General features: G+C 51.4%; 1 protein-coding gene across 1 annotated transcript in view; it reads left to right on the forward strand.

The window, feature by feature from the left end:
• GOSR1 (golgi SNAP receptor complex member 1) overlaps positions 1 to 14,691 on the forward strand; it is a 53,668-nt gene extending 38,977 nt beyond the window's left edge. Inside the window, exons 8-9 of the mRNA XM_015422040.1 lie at positions 8,329 to 8,411; positions 12,805 to 14,691. Coding sequence (XP_015277526.1) covers positions 8,329 to 8,411; positions 12,805 to 12,929 — 208 coding nt within the window. The 3' untranslated portion in view covers positions 12,930 to 14,691. The remainder of the gene's footprint in view (positions 1 to 8,328; positions 8,412 to 12,804) is intronic.
• Positions 14,692 to 18,415: the final 3,724 nt, after the last annotated feature.

The following is an 18,415-nucleotide window of genomic DNA, read 5'->3' on the forward strand; positions in this document are numbered from 1 at the left end:
CCCCGATCTTATGAACATTTAAGGGTTGTGAATGCTTTAAAGCTATAAGGGACTTGGGAAGGGCAGGCAAGGATTACAACTGAGAAAAGTGCTTCCTCTGATCTAATTGGTCACAACCCCCCCCCCCCCCAAAATCAAGATTCTTTAAGCACGAGGGGGATTTATTCCAAGCAACTCATAGGGAGGAGCTTGAGGTGAAGGGATGATGCATAGCACCGCCCGCCCACCCCATCTTATGGCACAGGAAGAGGATGTCTCCGGCTTGTATTCTCCTCATCTCCAACGTTGTCCACTTTTTCCTAACATCTTGTTGCTTTATTAATTCACTTGTGATTATTTCATTTAAGATTTCCTTTGGGCCTGATTTCCTTTGGGCCTGAAGTGCTGTGCAGCAGAAAGGCAGTTAAGGGATTAATAAATAATAAATAACACATGGAATTCACTGCCACAGGAGGTGGCGGCGGATACAAGCATGGACGGCTTCAAGAGGGAACTGGATAACCATATGGAGCAGAGGTCCATCAGTGGCTGTTAGCCAAAAGGTATAGGTAGGAACTCACAGGCTGGGGCAGGTGATTGCTCTGTATTCTTGGGCCTTGGGGGGGGGGGCAACAGTGGGAGGACTTCTAGTGTCCTGGCCCCACTGCTGGACCTCCTGCTGGCACCTGGTATTTTTGGCCACTGTGTGACAGAGTGTTGGACTGGATGGGCCATTGGCCTGATCCAACACTGGCTTCTCTTATGTTCTTATCTGTTGTGTCTGGGGCAAAGGCACAAGAGCGGGGACCAGTGTTCCCTCTAAGCTGAGTTAGTGTGAGCTAACTCAGCTTTTTAGCCTCCAGCTCACACCTTTTTGTCTTAGCTCAGGGAGGATGGCTCCAGAGCAAGCTAATTTATGCAGCAGCCAAATTGCTCGCTCACAACTTTAATGCCAATAGCTCACAGAGTAGAATTCTTGCTCACAAGGCTCCACAGCTTCGAGGGAGCCTTGGCGGGGACTGGGGCAGGCACCCCTGAATCCTTTCTGGGTCCTCAGTCCTTTGGCTACATGGCCTGCACCGTGGCGGGCTTGCCTCTGCTGCTTTTGTTTCCTGACGCAGAGCCCCAGGCAGCAGCAGGGCAGGCAGCTGGATTGATATCACCTGGTTTCCAGCACAGTCTAAACAAAAAACACCCTTGACAGATGGGTGCCTGTTTTCGTGCGTGCTCTCTCCCCTCATCCTCCCTCTAGTTCCCTTTTCCTCATGATAATCGCAAACATTTGTGTCTGTGGTTAATTGGGAGTTGCGCTGCTACCGCTGCCTTGGGGGATAGACCTCCGAGGAAACCACCCACCTGTTAATGAGTTGCCTCGTCCCACATCACCCAGTTGGAGCACATGGCGATTCTGCACCGGGCTCGAGCTGTGCCAAGTCACAGTGCTTCAGGCGAGGGAGATGCAGAGGGTTCTGCTGCCTTCCCGGTCGAGGGCTTTCCCCAAGACCCTTGACGACACTTTGTGCAAGGTTTCCTCCAAGTGCCTGGGTGGCACACCAGCCAGCCTTGGGCCATGGAGACCTGAATGTGGATTCCTGTTCAAGGAAGCACCCGGAACAGCCTTGTGCCAGCCGCTCCTCTGTCCACCTGACCCACCTCCTGAGAAAGCATGCCCCCTGCCTCTGGCATATGTGACCGTGTCCAGCTTGCCTCCTCTGTTTGGAGCTGGGCAGGACGGAGAGCCCGTTTGGAAGTGCTCTGGGCATCTTTGAAATACGGTGCAATGGTGGGACAGTTCCCTGTGAGAAGGGTGCCGGGCTCAGAAGGGACAGGGCTGTTCTAGGTCACTCTGCTCGTGGAGGACAGTGCAGCCTGGACATGCGCGGCAGCCCTCCTCCCATGATAGGGAAAGTGGTGTGTGGGGGGGTCATCTCTGGCCTGATGCTGAGCTTCAGAGGAGCTCTAGTGGCCTCCAGGTGTTCAGTGTCAGAGAGATGAAGGGCATTGTGACAACCAAAAGTGTTTGGTTGTTGCCAAGGCCAGCCATCGTCTGCTGGCCCTGCTTCCTTGCAGAAGTCTGCCAGTTGCAAGAGCAATGGGGGCCAGTTGATTTAAGGGCTGTGGTGGCAGGCAAGCAGAGGAAAGGTCTTCTCTGCAGGGCCTCCAAGGTCCCGGCGTGTTTTCTGGGGACTAAGATCTCCTCCTGGGCCAGCAGTGGTGAGAAAAGACCAGTTGCTCATCTGAAACGGGCCCAGACAGACAGACCCAAGAATTCTCCCTTACAAACCGTTTAGCAGTCTCCTTTTCATCTCGTTGCCTGCATTTTTCCTCACAACAACCCTGTGAGGCAGGTTAGGCTGAGATTGGGCTACTGGCCCAAAGTCACCCAGCAAGCTTCTGTGGCAGAACTGGGATTCAAACTTGGGTCTCCCGGTTCCTAGGCTGACCACTCCAACTCCCTGGCTCTAATTCCGGATCTGTCCCTGTTCCTCCAAGCATCAGTCAACTAATCTTCTCCCCCACCTCCCCAATGGTTTTCTGAGTCATAATTTTCACCCTTCAGGATGTCAAATAACCATGAGAGCCTGCAAAAATCTCTTCTCTTTGCTGATTTGCAACAAGCTGCCCAAACGTAAAATCTTTCACTGATCGGGTTTTTGCACAGTTGGAGGCAATTGTGCTGGGCAGCGTGAAGTTGGAGAGAAGATTCCATCTTGCCTGGGAATGACGAGCTGTTTTGCCTGAAGTGTCTTTCCCCTCAGCTCTGAGACTTCTGTCATTTCTGCCATCCTTCCCTTCACCCCCTCCCAGTAAGTGTTAGTTGTAGGTTGCTTGAATATAATGCAGCATTCTGCTTTCTTAATTCAACAAATGCAAGTTTCTGCTTGAGGATGCGAGATGGCATTCTCCACTTCCAAGAAAGGGTCCCACCAAGCAGAGATGTATGCTAGTCAGTGGGGGCACTCACAGAATTCACCCTGGATCATCAACTATCAGATGCTGATGTTGACCTTCACCAAACTTGAGATATTTAGTATAAGAACAAAAAGAGCCCTGCTGGATCAGACCAGTAGTCCATCTAGTCCAGCATCCTGTCTCACACAGTGGCCAACCAGTTCTTCTGGACGGCCAGCAACAGGGCACAGAGGCCGAGGCCTTCATAAGAACATAAGAAGAAAGACCATCTAGTCCAGCATCCCTCTCACACAGTGGCCAACCAGTTCCTCTGAATGGCCAACAACAGGGCACAGAGACCGAGGCCTTCATAAGAACATAAGAAGAAAGACCATCTAGTCCAGCCTCCTGTCTCACACAGTGGCCAACCAGTTCCTCTGGACAGACAACAACAGGGCACAGAGGCCGAGGCCTTCATAAGAACATAAGAAGACCATCTAGTCCAGCATCCCTCTCACACAGTGGCCAACCAGTTCCTCTGGACAGACAACAACAGGGCACAGAGGCAGAGGCCTTCATAAGAACATAAGAAGACCATCTAGTCCAGCATCCTGTCTCACACAGTGGCCAACCAGTTCCTCTGGACAGACAACAACAGGGCACAGAGGCCGAGGCCTTCATAAGAACATAAGAAGACCATCTAGTCCAGCATCCTGTCTCACACAGTGGCCAACCAGTTCCTCTGGACAGACAACAACAGGGCACAGAGGCAGAGGCCTTCATAAGAACATAAGAAGACCATCTAGTCCAGCATCCTGTCTCACACAGTGGCCAACCAGTTCCTCTGGACAGACAACAACAGGGCACAGAGGCCGAGGCCTTCATAAGAACATAAGAAGACCATCTAGTCCAGCATCCCGCCTCACACAGTGGCCAACCAGTTCCTCTGGACAGACAACAACAGGGCACAGAGGCAGAGGCCTTCATAAGAACATAAGAAGACCATCTAGTCCAGCATCCTGTCTCACACAGTGGCCAACCAGTTCCTCTGGACAGACAACAACAGGGCACCGAGGCCGAGGCCTTCATAAGAACAGAAGAAGACCATCTAGTCCAGCATCCCTCTCACACAGTGGCCAACCAGTTCCTCTAAACGGCCAGCAACAGGGCATAGTTACATAATTCTACTGGGGTTGCCGTCCTCACCTGGATGGCCCAGGCAGACGCTAAGCAAGGTCAGCCCAGGTTAGTACTTGAATGGGAGACCACCAAGAAAGTCCAGGGTTGCTATGCAGAGGCAGGCGATGGCAAACCACCTCTGGACCTCTCTTGCCTGTTTAAGGCATCAAGGGAATTTCCATCAAGCTTACATAATAGCTGTGACAATACAATTTCCATCTTAAAGCTTTGTTTCCATACTTCTTTTCATTTATATACTTTCTAATTCTGTAAGGGCTTAAACCAGTCTCTAAAAGCTTCTCTTGCTTTGAAAGCCCTCCAGGCCGCCATGAGCTGGCTGCGACTTATCTGCCCTTCCCACCACCACGCATTAGCTTGTTACTGTCCAAAGGACATCACAACGGTTCAACAGAACAGCAGGTTTATTGCAGCAGAAGCTCTTTTTGTGGGCAAGATGGTGGTTTCCATTATGGCGAGGGCAGGGCGAGACATATTCGTCCGTGTCCCCCGTGTCTCTCCTCTGCTTTCTTGTCCTTTGGTAGAAAGCTCCTCTCTCCTGTCTCCCTCAACCGTGTGCCAATCCTAAAAAAAAAGAAAACAAGAACTCTTGGCGTGGGGAGTCGTTTCTCCTGGACTTGGGAAGGACGGAGCATTCTTTGCCATCTCCTGTACAAACACCTCGTTTGTCCCCCTGCCTCCACTGTGGGCAGCTTTCCCTGAAATGAAGTGAAACAAATGGCAGGTTCTGCTTCATGCGCTGCTTAAATGAAGCGGCACTTCCAGTGTCTCCCCGCTTCCTCTCTGGCTCCTTCAGAGCTTTATGATGGGGAAGCGGGGAGAACGTGCAGGCAGGCGATCTGTCATTCGCTCGTGCTTTATTTTTATTCCCCTCCTGGAGAAAAAAAAGCAGGATTTTTCTTAGCCCGTCAGGCTGCATTAAGCCAGACAATCCCAACAGGCAGAGAAGGAAATGGAGTGTGCGGCTTCTTTCAGAAGATTCAGCTGGTGGACTCGGCTTGTGCAACTAACTGGAGCTCCCGTGCCCAACACAAATGTGCGCAGGCACACACACAAGGGCAAAAGCTGGGCAGGGGAGAGGGGGAATGCCCAACACACCCAGATTTCCCCCCCCCCCGTCCCTCTTCGTCCCCACCCTTCCTGGAAAATTCATGGTCTGTTGATCTCTTCAGACTTGCATTAACTTGGAGACATCGTTTGCTCTTTGGAGCAGGGGGCAGCGGCCGGACTGTGAACTATCTGGCCTCTCTTGGGGAGTTGAGGTTCTTGGGAGGGGAATCAGCCCCCAAAAGAAGGTGGCCTAAAATTCAAGAGACCAAAGAGCTACTTTGAAGCACCCAAGAAGGCTTTGTGTCTGTGAGAGGGTGGGGTTTCGTCATCTTTTCCTCAAATCGCACGCCCAGTCTCGGACACGTGCTCGGGACTCCCCGCTTTTGGGACCGCCCAGTTTTGTGTTTTGTGTCCTGGCACATTTCCCAAGGGGAGGGCAAAATGTGGCTTCTCATGTGACACCGAGAAGCACAATGTAAAGTGTGGGATGACACGCACACACACCCCATGGAAGAGGAAGGGTGTCTTCCCTGCTAGGCTGACTGGGACAGCTTAGGCCACAGCCCTTTCTCATGGCCCTGGGATCGAGCCCAGGAGCCATTCCTGCCGCTCGCCACTGGCACAGCCCTGCACCCACGTCGGCTTGGGAGGGGCACGCACCAGGCGGAGAGGGGCTGCTTGCCGTAGGGAGCCAGCATGTGACCTGTAGCTTTCCTGCACGGGTGCATGATGAACTGCTTTTCAAACACACCTTTGGTTTGGGAGCAGCTTGCCCTGTGGCATAAGCTTAGGCTGCAGCTGGTGAAACAGAAGTCCAAAGGCATCTGCCCTTTTGATCTCGGCAGTCTTCTGTCCTTAACCTGTTTGTGTGCTTTACCTGGGGGCACATTAAATACGATTCTAGCCAGGTCACTCTGAGCACAGAGCTGCAGGTGTTTGTCACCACGTTCTTGCAGCAGCACCCCCCCCTTCCTGTCCCCCACTGCTCCAAATGGGAGGTTGCAGACTTCATTCTGCAAAAGACTTCCTCCTGCTGGCCTGAGTAACTCGAGGAAGATTTTTAATTGGCTTTTTCAGGGGAGGCTTTGCGCTCAGGCTTTTATTCCCTCCTTAATGGGTTTTGTTTGTTTGTGTGCTTTAATAAATGCAAGCGAGAGCATCTGGCAGGGTTTTGCTCATTGCAGCTCAGAGTAGCAATTGTGGCCTTTGCAGGGAGCAAGCCTGAGATGTATTTAATGTTCCTGCTTGGCGGAGGGCCCCGCACTCAGCTCTGTAGGTTGCGTAGGCATCATTTGCAAATGTGCTGAGAAAGGGTGTCGCTTACGGCTCCCCAGCTCAGATCGCTGCTATGGGCTCACGCAGTGGTCCCAGAGAAGGGCCGCTTTTCAGACCTTTGTCATTCTGATCCTTCACACTGGAGGAAATACTTAGGTCATTTGGGGTATGATGGTGGTGAGAATTTGGAGATGGGGGGAGAGAAAACCCTTCTTTTCTCCCTTAGTTTAAAAACCGAGGGAGGCTGCGGGGTCCTAGTAATGAAATCAGGCCCCTGCGGGTTCAAATCTCACCTTGCAAGGAGACCTGAGGGACACTGCTGTTTCCCCCCAGCTTAGTATCATTCACCACCACCTTCCACCGTGGCCAGTACAAAGATAAGATCATTCAGAAAGATCATTCAGATCACCGAGATAAAGTTATGCAGAGTGCTTTGAACGCTTGGGATACATTCCAGAAGCACCTAATACTCTTTCTATCGATTCACCAAAATCAAGCAGTGGGGTTTTTTCCTGAGCTGTACAATTTCCGAGTACAGGTGGGGGGGAATGGCTTTGTGTGTGATTAAGGTTTTCTCATCTGGGAGACTCCCAATAGAAAACTGGCGCATCGGGAAGGATGGGCTTGAAACATATCCTTCTCCCCTGTGTGGTGGTGTTGTACAGGCAGGGAGCTGGCTGCCTTGGAGGAGAGGAGCCTTGAAACCAGGATTCTCTTTCCCCACCTCTGGTCAGAACCGGTACCAGCCCAGAAGAACTGCACCTTGTGATTTTTCCCTCCATGAACATATCATCCGAGCCATTCATCTTCCCCTGAGTATTTGGATAAATCATTTCTAACCTGCGTACTACTTTACACAGAGAGTGATTAAAATGTGGAAATGTGGCCCTAGGAATAAACATCTTTAAAAGGGGATAAGAGAGATTCATGGAGGATAAGGCTATCAGTGGCTACCAGCCATGGTGAGTGAGGGGAATCTCCACATTCAAAGGCTCCAAGCCTCTTTGGCAAGAGAGTGTGTGCAGGTGGATTTGCGAGAGAGACTTTTGTGGGATTCAAGCTTTATGCCGACTCCTTTGCCCGTCTGCCTTTGGCTCTGGGGCTCTGTCGCATTACAGGTTTGCCCCCAAGCTTGCATCCAATGCGGAGGAGTGACACCTCGAGCTTTCCTTGCAGTATAAAAACAAATTATGTCGAATTTCCCAGTGATATCACAGCATGAGTGTGTTTTGAGTTTTTTTCCTAATTCCATGGGATTGTTTCTAAATCTTAGTGTCTTTTATGAGTCTCTCTCTCTCTCCTGTCATAAAAATGTTCCTTTCGCTGGTTCTGGTTTTGAGACAAAGTCAAGCCAGCCTGGAGAGAGGGCAGTAGTGCATCAGTAATGCGGAGCTCAGGGTGGCTTACCAACACAGGTAAAGACACATCGTATAAAATACATGCAAAACATAAAAGCCAAACATTTTACAACCGCTGCTTAAGACTGCTGCTGAGCCAAATGCCGTCCTAAACAAAACCATCTCATAAGAACATAAGAGACGCCAATGTTGGATCAGGCCAAAGGCCCATCCAGTCCAACACTCTGTGTCACACAGTGGCCAGAAATACCAGGTGCCACCAGGAGGTCCACCAGTGGGGCCATTGACCTGATCCAACATTGGCTTCTCTTGTGTTCTTATGGTCCCAATAGCTGGCCCCAGCAGTCCAGCTGCAGCTTTCTTTTGGGAAAGAGGAGTTGGAAGCTGTTAATGGCCCTGCACCACTGGTTTAAGGCATCATTTGGGAGGGTTCATAGTATAGCTGTGTCCCTGAGCCACATCCTCTTGGTATGCCCATTGCTTCATCTTGGGGGCTTCTTCTGGGTACCAATGTTACAAACCTTCTCCTCTCTCTCTCTCTCTCTCTCTCTCTCTCTCTCTCTCGTTTGCTCCCCAGCATTGCCATGGCAACGAAAGAAAACATGGCCTCCCAGCGAGGGATGCTGAAGTCCATACAAAGCAAAATGAACACCTTGGCCAGTATCCTTTCTGAAGAGCCTCGTTCTGCCAGTGCCCTCCTCAGTGCATAAATCCATATGTTCCTGTCTCATCATTTGTTACTGCATTTTCAACCCAGGTGCTAATGTAAGACACATGGCTTTGGATGGGTGTCCTTGGGGCCTGCAGGCAAGTTCAGGGGAAACAGCACCGCTGCTCCCCGACAACTGCCACCAAACAGCACTGGCCGTAGGTCTCTGAGGAGCCAGGCTTCTTCTCCCCCTGTCCAGATAGAGCGCGGCTCCCCACTCGTCTCTTGGCAAAAAGAGTCACTGGTGGCACAGTCTCCTTTTGCACAGAAGCCAAGAGAAATGGCCCCGTCCCCGGAGCAATTTCACGCAAGGCCTAGCCTGGCGTCCTGAGTAATTGCTGTCTAATTAGACCCATGTGGGGGAGCCTTCGAATGGCTGTGTTTGTTTTGAAGATGCGTATCCTGTCTCTCAGTCGAATTACCCAGCTTCCTCTCTTCAAGAAGCATCTTTGCTTCTGGGGCAGGTGGGGGGGGTAGGGGAATCTGGTTCTCAGCCTTCGCTTGCTGTGTCACAACTCCATATTCTAAGGACACCACCCAAGGTAGCTAGGAAGTCCTTGAACTTCTGCCCGTAGCAAAGTTTTGGAGGAGCAAAGCTGGTTACAAACACTCTTATTTCAGTGAATGCTGAACAAGAGGAGGTGAGGGGGAGGAGAGCCGGAGTGCTTGTTGTGATAGAGCACAAAGGAGCACCAGTCTCACAGGTCTCCCCGTGAAACACACTTTCCGGGTCTGCAGCGGGTTCCCAAGTCGGTGGTTTCCTTTGTGTGTGAACATGTGGCATTTAAGAGACAAAAGATTCCAGGGGTGGGGGCAGGGGTGGAGAGTGTAAAAGCTGGAATGAAAATTCAGTCACCTTTCCCAAAAGCGTTTTGTCTCAGAGAGCCAGTTTGGTGTAGTGGTTCAGAGTGTGAGCTCTAATCTGGGAGAATCGGGTTTGATATCCCACTCCCCTCGTACAGCTGCTGGTGTGACCTTGGGTCTGTCACAAGCAGTGTACCCTCTAAGCTGAGTTAGTGTGAGCTAGTTCACAGTTTTTTAGCCTCCAGCTCACACATTTTTGTCTTAGCTCAAGAAGGATGGCTCCAGAGCAGACTAATTTATGCAACAGCCAAATCACTCACTCACAACTTTAATGCCAGTTGCTCGCAAAGTACAATTTTTGCTCACAAGGCTCCACAGCTTAGAGGGAGCATAGTTATTTAAGAGCTGTTTTCTCAAGAGTAGTTCTTGAAAGAGCTCTCTCTGCCCCGCCTACCTCACAGGGTGTCTGTTGCAGGCAGCGGAAGGGAAAGGAGATTGTAAGCCGCCCAGAGACTCCTTTGGGTAGTGAAAGGAGGGGTATAAATCCAATCTCTTCTCTTTTTCTCTTCTGAGGCCTCCTTAAGAAGAGACACCCAGTAGAAGTGCATGTAGATGCAATGGTGCCTTGCTCTCTCAGGCTTGGGTCCACACGTGGTCCACACGTGGAGAATGGAGTAGCAGAATGGGCAGCGCCTCTTCGGAATGCAGGTGGCGGTTTCCAGCTCCCTGCATGTGCCTCAAGAAGTCCGTGCAGATCTAATAGGCAAAGGGGAAAGATTCTGCCTCTTCTTTGCTGGCTGTGCTAGTAGTCTGCTGCTCTCCAGGAATATTTTTAATGGCAGGCATTTCAAAATGCACCCCACCACCTGCCCTTGGGAGTGGCCCAATCTGTTCTGCCACCTCATTCCCCAGTGGATGTGAGCCAGGTTTAGCGGGCGAGGGATAGCCCTGACTGTTTGTGGCGGGTATCCATCCAGATGCTCTGTGTTTCTCCATCACGGCACACAAAGCTAAGCACTCCCCCCCACCAGATTTCCAGCATGAATAAGCAGATTCCCCATTCCATATAAAGCCTCCTACGGGGCTTTATATATCCTGGACCTCGTGGACTTCCGGGCCTGCCTTTCTCTCTTTGGGCCACTCCCTTGCTTCACTGCAGGGTCATCTCAGGCTTGACATGTACGTGTTGCGGCTGCCATTCCTCTGGCCCCAGGGTGCCCATGTCTCTTCCCAGGGCCTTGGTCCACGTTTTGTGCCTGTTTTGCCTCGTCTCTCTCCACTGAGCCAGTTTGGTGTAGTGGCTAAGTGCGCAGACTCTAGTCTGGGAGAACCGGGTTTGATTCCCCACTCCTCCACTTGCACCTGCTGATGTGACCTTGGGCAAGCCGTAGTTCTGATAAGAGCTGTTCTTGAAAAAGAGCAGTTTCTGTCAGAGCTCTCTCAGCCCCGCCTACCTCACAGGGTGTCAGTTGTGGGGAAGGGAAGGGAAAGGAGATAGTCAGCCGCTCTGAGACTCCTTTGGGTAGTGAAGGGTCTGGTATAAATCCAGTCTCTTCTCTCTTCTCTTCTGACTGTCGAGGAGTGTGCATCCGGCTTCCCTCCTCCCTGCTGCTGCCTGAGCCCAAGAAAAGCATTCAGCCTCATTTGATTAGACGGATTTTATTCCAGAGATATGCGGGGTGATGAACCATAAATTTCATTTAGACTCTCCCCCCCCCCCTTTCTAGTGAGTGATAAGAACAGCAAGAGTCTTGCAAGATTCTTGGGAGCAAGGGGGGGGGGAACTTGAGTCGTAGTTGCATTTTTGGATGCCAGCTGATCCTGGATGGAGGAGGATTTATACCCCACCCTTCACTACCCAAAAGAGACTCTGAGCAGCTTACCATCTCCTTTCCCTGCCCCCTTCCCACAACAGACACCCTGTGAGGTAGGTGGGGCTGAGAGAGAGCTCTTTCGAGGACTGCTCTTGAGAGAACAGTTCGGAGAGAACTGTGACTGACCCAAGGCCACCCAGCTGGCTTCATGGAGAGGAGCGGGGAATCAAATCCGGTTCTCCCAGATTAGAGTCTGCGCACTTAACCACGACACCACACGGGCTCAATGAGCATTTGAGGCCTCAGCCCCCTTGCTTATTGTAGCTGTATTCTTCGTCACGCCATCTTGGATGTTCTGCAGATGTGCTCATGTGGCTAACCCTATTTGGTTGCCTCTGGCAAAATGTTTGAAACAGCCGGAGGTCCACATTAAGGCCGTTGTTGAGTAGTGTTAGAATTATCCATAAATGCTAGCCTCCTGCTTCTCCCTGTCTCTTCTGTGGGCCACATACAGTTGCCTTCAGACTGGTGAGGTATCATGGGATCGGAGCCCTTGATGCTTCTGACAACGAAGAACATTTTTGGCTGCCTTATAAGTGACGTTTTGGGTGCAGCGTCCCACCTCCTCAATGGGAATAAGTGTGGCCCACCAGGTCGAGCAGTGGTTTTTCTGCCTGCTGGGCTTTCAGGTGACTGATTGGCCCAGTCCATGTGCAGAGCAAAAAAAGAGACAATTGGTGAAATGGGAGAATTAATTTCAAGCAGGGGTCATTTCCTGCAGGAGCCGCACAGGAGCAGAGCTCCGGCAGTAAAGAGCCCAGGGGGCAGGCACATGCAACAAGCCCCACCCTCTGCTCCCAGCAGCCCTCAGTCAGAGCAAGAAGCAGCCAGGTGAGTTGCAGAGCTCTCCCCCCCCCCCCCCCCGGCTGGGATTTCATGTTGGAGGTGCAAAAGATGAATCCGCGTGTAAAGAGTTCCCGGAATCAAGGAACTGTGGCTGAATCAGGGAGATGTGGGCCCTGATCCTGTCTGCAGCTTTAATTCCTCTGCCTGTAAAATGGGAGTTTGTCTCAAAGGAGGTGTGAAAAGGATTCATATACAATCTTAAAGGAGTAAACAATAGTAATATTAATACTCATAGAACAGCCTCTATAGCACTGTGTGTATTTCACATCAGGGGAGGCTGGACTCTGCACTCTGAATAAGTTGTGTGTATTTGAGCGCCAGTGCACACGTATTCTTCTCTAGGCATATTTTTGCTCTCGGGTGAAGGAGGACGCCGTACCCTGCTCACCACTGGAAATCCCACAGAGATCCTCAGAGGGTTTCCCCAGATGTGGCCCAGGCACCATCTGTTTTGGGGGGTTTTTGCAGCCCCCCTCAGCACCAGAAACCTGCTCGAGACTCTTAGGAGGCTGAATTTTGCATTCAGATTCCGTAGCTTTTCTTGAACTCACTAGAGATACGTTAATTCCAGAACTGTGCATGTGCCGCCTTGGTCCATGGGGTGCAGAGTCCTTCCACGAGAGGAGAATTTTTATTTTATTTTGTTTATTTATTAAACTTCTACCCCGCCCTCCCCACACGTGGGCATTCCAGCGTTGGTTGGTTTCCACCGTCTTCTCAGTGCGGTGCATTCCTCTATAGGAGGGGGCGGGGCTGGAGGCTGGAAATCACTGAAGGGCATTGCTTGGTGCGAACGACCTTAACCCCCGCCTCCCCAAAGATCGTTTTCCGGCTGTGAACAGCCTGATCCAGCGGATCAACCTACGCAAGCGGCGAGACTCCCTCATCCTGGGTGGCGTCATCGGCATCTGCACCATCTTGTTGCTGCTGTATGCGTTCCATTGACGGACGCTTTCTGTAGAGACTTCTGCGTCTGGGTTCTGCGTCCTGGTCCAGGAGGCACGGGACAGGCAAAGACTGTGGGGCGGCTCTCTCTCCGGCTAGGCCAAGGGTGGTGTCCTACAGCAGGTGCTCTCCCTCTCTGAGGCCGCTCCCTTGTTCTGAAGTGGCAGCGTTTGAATTAAAACTTTGCTCTAACGTTTCTTCTCTACACCTCCCCACCCTCGTGAAAATCTCCTCTCTTTGGGTCAAAGTGAGTGTAAAGCTTAGCAGGCGTCACAGTAATTCAAAGGGGAAGAAAACGATCTGCCTCCCCCAGAACAGGAGCATCTGCCTGCCGTTCTCAAATCCATGTCCAAAAAACCCCAAAATACTTTTGTGACCAAGCCCTTCTTGAAATATTCCATTCGTTCTGGTGGTTTTTAAGTCAGTGCTCTGGTTAGTACAAATAAGGCAGCTTATTTATTTCCTGGCTTGCTGGGTAACGTCTACGTTCTTTGGAAGCGCTTCAGAGTTCTGCCCCCACCCCAGAACTCCCGAGGGAAATCAGATTGCTTTGTCTACTGGGCCCAAAACTCTAAACTGCACTTCAGGAGAAAAATCAGAGGGGGGTTGTTAGATGCTTTAAGGGGTGAGATCTTCCAAGGGGAGAGTAGGAGTGGAACGTAGACACCCACACACCACACACACACACTCTTTGGGGAGCCGTGAGAGGTAGTCCGCCTTCTGTAGGTCTCATTTCCACAGCGTTGAGAGTGACCAAAGTATCTCGAATCGTGTTTCGGCTTTGGCCGGCCCATCAAACTTCACGCAAGACCTGATTTGTTTAAAGATTCTATTTTAATTTAGATGCAAAGCTACTCTTGCGTTTTATTTTTTAAGTGTAAAAACAAATTGCACTGGCGGGGCGCGGACCTGCCAAGGAAGCTCTTGGGGCCTCTCCCTGAAAAGAGCCAATGACACCTTCTGGATCCGGCGCCGTTCCGGGGGAATCTTCTCAGACACTGTCAACACCCAATGCCCTTTTTGTTGCGTTTATCTGGTAATGGTTATTTTCTCATTTCAGGTGCCTCCTTAACAAGGGGATTGGACTACGGGCTTTGTTCTGTATCTGTGTGTGTCCCCCAGTGTCCTAACCGAAGGGGGCTGTTGCCTCACAGGCTGCTAATCCTTTTCTAACACACACACACTGAACTTCCTTTTTCGATAAGGGATTGAGAGATTGGTGGGTGGACAATCCTGTGGCAGGCCCTCCCAACTGAGCAGAAAGGGCTGCTTCTCTGCCCGTATCTTTCCTCCAGCCTCCGCAGCTCTCATTTCTTATCCCAGAGCCTGTAGAGGGCAAAGCCCCACGGGGCACGACATAAATGTTGAATTGGCACACCTGTTACGATTTGCAAAGACTCCGGAAGTGGCCACTGTACAGATAAGCATCCTCCGGTTCCAGATAAACTGATTCATCAGCTGTTGAGTCTCTTTGGAGTTTGGCTGGCAGTTTTCCACAGTGGGTAATAAGGATTGGGGGGAGGGGGTTGTTCATCTGCTGATAAGGGGGTCTTTAATCAGTTGATTGAGGGGGAATGCCCGGTTTGAAATAAATACTGTTGGCCTTTTATGAAAGTGAAATGAGTTGTTAAAAGCCGAGATCAGATCTCCGTGTTTGGAGAGGGAGCAAACTACCCCCCCCGAGCCCTTTCTTTTCTTGAGTTACCCCTAAATTGGTGGTTCTGCCCTGCTGACATGGGAAGGGTTTGGTTGCTTCGTGTAGCTGGCAAAGTAATAAGTACTATACTAAATAAATAAAATGCATTTATTTAATCTTAGAATTTGTACTTCTTTTCTCCCCCCCCCCTCCCGGATGTCAACGGATGATTATTTGCCATGCATCTTAAACTGTTAACATTTAAAAAGTTGCTCTGAAATACCCAATTAATGGGTGCCGGCTGGAGAGATGAAGTCAAGAACATAAGAGAAGCCAGTGTTGGATCAGGCCAATGGCCCATCCAGCCCAACGCTTTGTGTCACACAGTGGCCAAAAATACCAGGTGCCATCAGGAGGTCCACCAGTGGGGCCAGGACACTAGAAGCCCTCCCAGTGTTGTTCCCCCCTCCCCCATTCAGTTATGGCTGAATGGATCGCTCATCAACAAAAGGCACACCCCTGCATATAGAAAGGTAGTAAAGCAAGCTACATTAGAACTTTTATCTAGATGGTTAAGTACAAGTAGGAGTGACTAAGAATGACTAAGAAGAAGAAGAGATTGGATTTATAGCCCGCCCTTCACTACCCAAGGGAGTCTCAGAGCGGCTTACAAACTCCTTTCCCTCCCCCTCCCCACAACAGACACCCTGTGAGGTAGGTGGCGCTGAGAGAGAAGAAGAGATTGGATTTATACCCCGCCCTTCACTACCCAAAGGGGTCTCAGAGCAGCTCACAAACTCCTTTCCCTCCCCCTCCCCACAACAGACATCCTGTGAGGTAGGTGGCGCTGAGAGAGAAGAAGAGATTGGATTTATACCCCATGGCCCTTCACTACCCAAAGGAGTCTCAGAGCGGCTCACAAACTCCTTTCCCTCCCCCTCCCCTCCCCACAACAGCCACCCTGTGAGGTAGGTGGGGCTGAGAGAGCTCTTTCCAGAACTGCCCTTTCTAGGACAGCTCTGACAGAGCTATGGCTTGCCCGAGGTCATCCAGCCGCTGCAAGTGGAGGCGTGGGGAATCAGACCCGGCTCTCCTAGATTAGAGTCTGCGCACTTAACCACTACGCCAAACTGGCTCTTGGAAAAACATAATCCTGAAGTGGTTCCAGGTGTCTGCTTTTGGAAGACACGTCTCCCTCCTCCCACGGGTGAGGGGGGCATTCTCCCCACCCATGTGGGCATTCTTCAATAAATGGTGGTGGAAAGCGCCCTCCAGTCCCAGACGACCCTGTGGGGTTTCCAAGATGAGACTAACCGAGGCGGTTCACCGTTGCCTGGCATCTGCATCACGAGTCTCCCCGTATTCCTCGGAGGTCTCCCATCCAGATACTAGCCAGGGCCGACCCTGCCTAGCTTCCGAGATCAGGCCGGCCTGGGCTGTTCTTCCAAAGCCCTGACTTCTGGAGGGAGCCCCTGACCCTCCTGCTTTAGCTGACTGCCTCCGTTCCCAACTCAGTGAGAACACTTAACCAAAAAGGGGGGGGGGAGCCGGGAAGCCCCTGCCAGTTGGCCACCTTTGCGTACTGGCCGAGAGTCCTCCTCTCCCCAGGGAAGCCAAACTGCTCTGCAGCAAAGCAGCCGCTGGGCCGTGGCCCTCCCGTGATCGTCATCCCCGCCCCCAATCTCGGGAATTCATTAGTCGGTGTCTGGTTTAGCCCAGGGAAGACCCATCTCAGTAGCCATCCCTGGGGATAGATCCTGCAGCCTCCAGTGTTGTCACAACAAGAGCAGCTTTGGAGGCCTGGGAGCAATTGATCTGCATACACAGCAGCCCAGAAGCCTGATCAGTGCTCAGTTCCACTTTAAAGGGGTCAGTTTCGGTTAAGATAGTTCCAGAGGGGAAGCTGCATTGGACTGCAGTAGAAGAGCTGGATTCGAGTTCAGAGGCACCTTAGAGACTGACAAGATTTCCAGAAATGAGCTTTCCAGAGTCAGAACTCCCTTTGTCAGATACCAAGCTTCGACTCCCTCCCTCCCTCCCTCTCTCTCTGTGTGTGCACCTGGAAGGCACGTTGACCTCTGGCCCCCTCCTGGGGGCCTGGAGGATATTTAGAGAGGTGGCTGAATAAAGCCCTGCCCCTGCCTTCCTGCTCTGGTATTCCAAGGAGGTCTCCATCCAAGTACAAACCGCAGTTGACCCTGCTTAGCTTCCGAGATCTGATGAGATTGAAGAGGAGGAGGAGGAGGAGGAGATTGGATTTATACCCCGCCCTTCACTACCCAAAGGTGTCTCAAAGCGGCTTACGAACTCCTTTCTTCCCTTCCCCTCCCCACAACAGACACCCTGGGAGGCAGGTGGGGCTGAGGGAGCTCTTTTTCGAGAACAGCTCTTATCAGAACTGTGGCTTGCCCAAGGTCATCCAGCCAGGTGCAGGTGGAGGAGTGGGGAATCAAACCCAGTTCTCCCAGGTTAGAGTCCACGCACTTAACCACACCAGGGCTCTTTTTGGGCAGGAACGCACAGGAACTGAGTTCCGGCTGGCTCCTGAGTTGGCCACGCCCAGCAGGAACTCATTAACATAATAGGCCACACCCAATAGCAGACACTCATTAGGATTGGCTACATTAGGGGTGTGTGGCCTAACATGCAAAGGAGTTCCTGCTACAAAAAAAGCCCTGGACAACAAACAAGGTAAACAGAATAAGAAGGGAAAGAACAGATGAGCACACTTCTGGTAACATGGGGGTGTGGCCTAATGTGCTAATGAGTGTTGCTGTCATGGGTGTGGCCTAATATGCTAATGAGTTTTGCTGTTGGGTGTGGCCTATTATGCTAATGAGTTCCTGCTGGGCTTTTTCTACAAAAAGAGCCCTGACTTCCACAACACCAAACTGGCAGAGTTGGGCTTGCCTATCCAGGTTAGGGTCCAGGCTTAGACTCTCAAAAGCTCATTCCCTGTCTAAGGTACTGCTGGATTCACAGTCTGGATGGTCTATTGCAGGAAGGTGTCTGGCCCCTCCCCTCTACCCATGAGGACTTCTGAAGTTCTGGCTTCCTGCATTCCTCCCTCCCTCTCTCTAAGCTCCCTTTCTGTCTGCTTTCACAAAAATGTCACTGTCTGCTTTCACAAAAATGTCATCTCAGTCCAGCTCAATTTCATACAAGTAAGTGCCATCCAATCTCACACGTGATTTTGTTCGAAGAAACGGCAGCAAGGAAACAGCAGGCAGAACGGATCCCGAGGCGTGGCAGCAGTGAGCGTAAATAGCATCCCAAAACCCTCAAGGCAGTAAAAAAGCATCCTATTCGAAAAACCCCAAAAGCCGCAGAATTGAGATGAGCACAAGTAAGATGGCAATAAAAGAGAATAAAGCCCGACAAAGCGGGTAAGTCTCAATTGCTAACAGTAAAACCCATTGATGGGCACCGTAAAGAAAGGCGGGGGGGGGGCAACGAAATGTCTTTCTCGGGAGTCTGAGATGACCCTCAATGGAGAGGGGGGTGCTGAAGTCTTGGCACTGCTGTTGGAAAGCCCCTGCCCATTGCTGGCACTTGCCCGGGGAGCTCAGACAGCAGGGATGGTCCTCTGCCAGTGATCTCAACCAGCCTCCAGGGCTGCTCACGCCCTTTGCGTCCATCCCCACCTCGTCTCATTTCGCACCCAAGTCCTGCCTCAACCTCCCCTCGGCATTTGCCGGCTTTCCCCTGAACCGGAACAGATGCAGAGGTCATTCAGCAACCCCAGAAGTGCCTTTTGCTGGATATTCCCTTCTGAAGGCGATGGGGAAATGCATCTCCCTTGCAGGACTGGGTGGGTGGGGCATTATTAATAGCACAGGAGGCAGAAGCG

The sequence above is a fragment of the Gekko japonicus genome, unplaced genomic scaffold (assembly GCF_001447785.1).
Source record: "Gekko japonicus isolate JY-2015 unplaced genomic scaffold, Gekko_japonicus_V1.1 scaffold182, whole genome shotgun sequence".
Classification (NCBI taxonomy): domain Eukaryota; kingdom Metazoa; phylum Chordata; class Lepidosauria; order Squamata; family Gekkonidae; genus Gekko; species Gekko japonicus.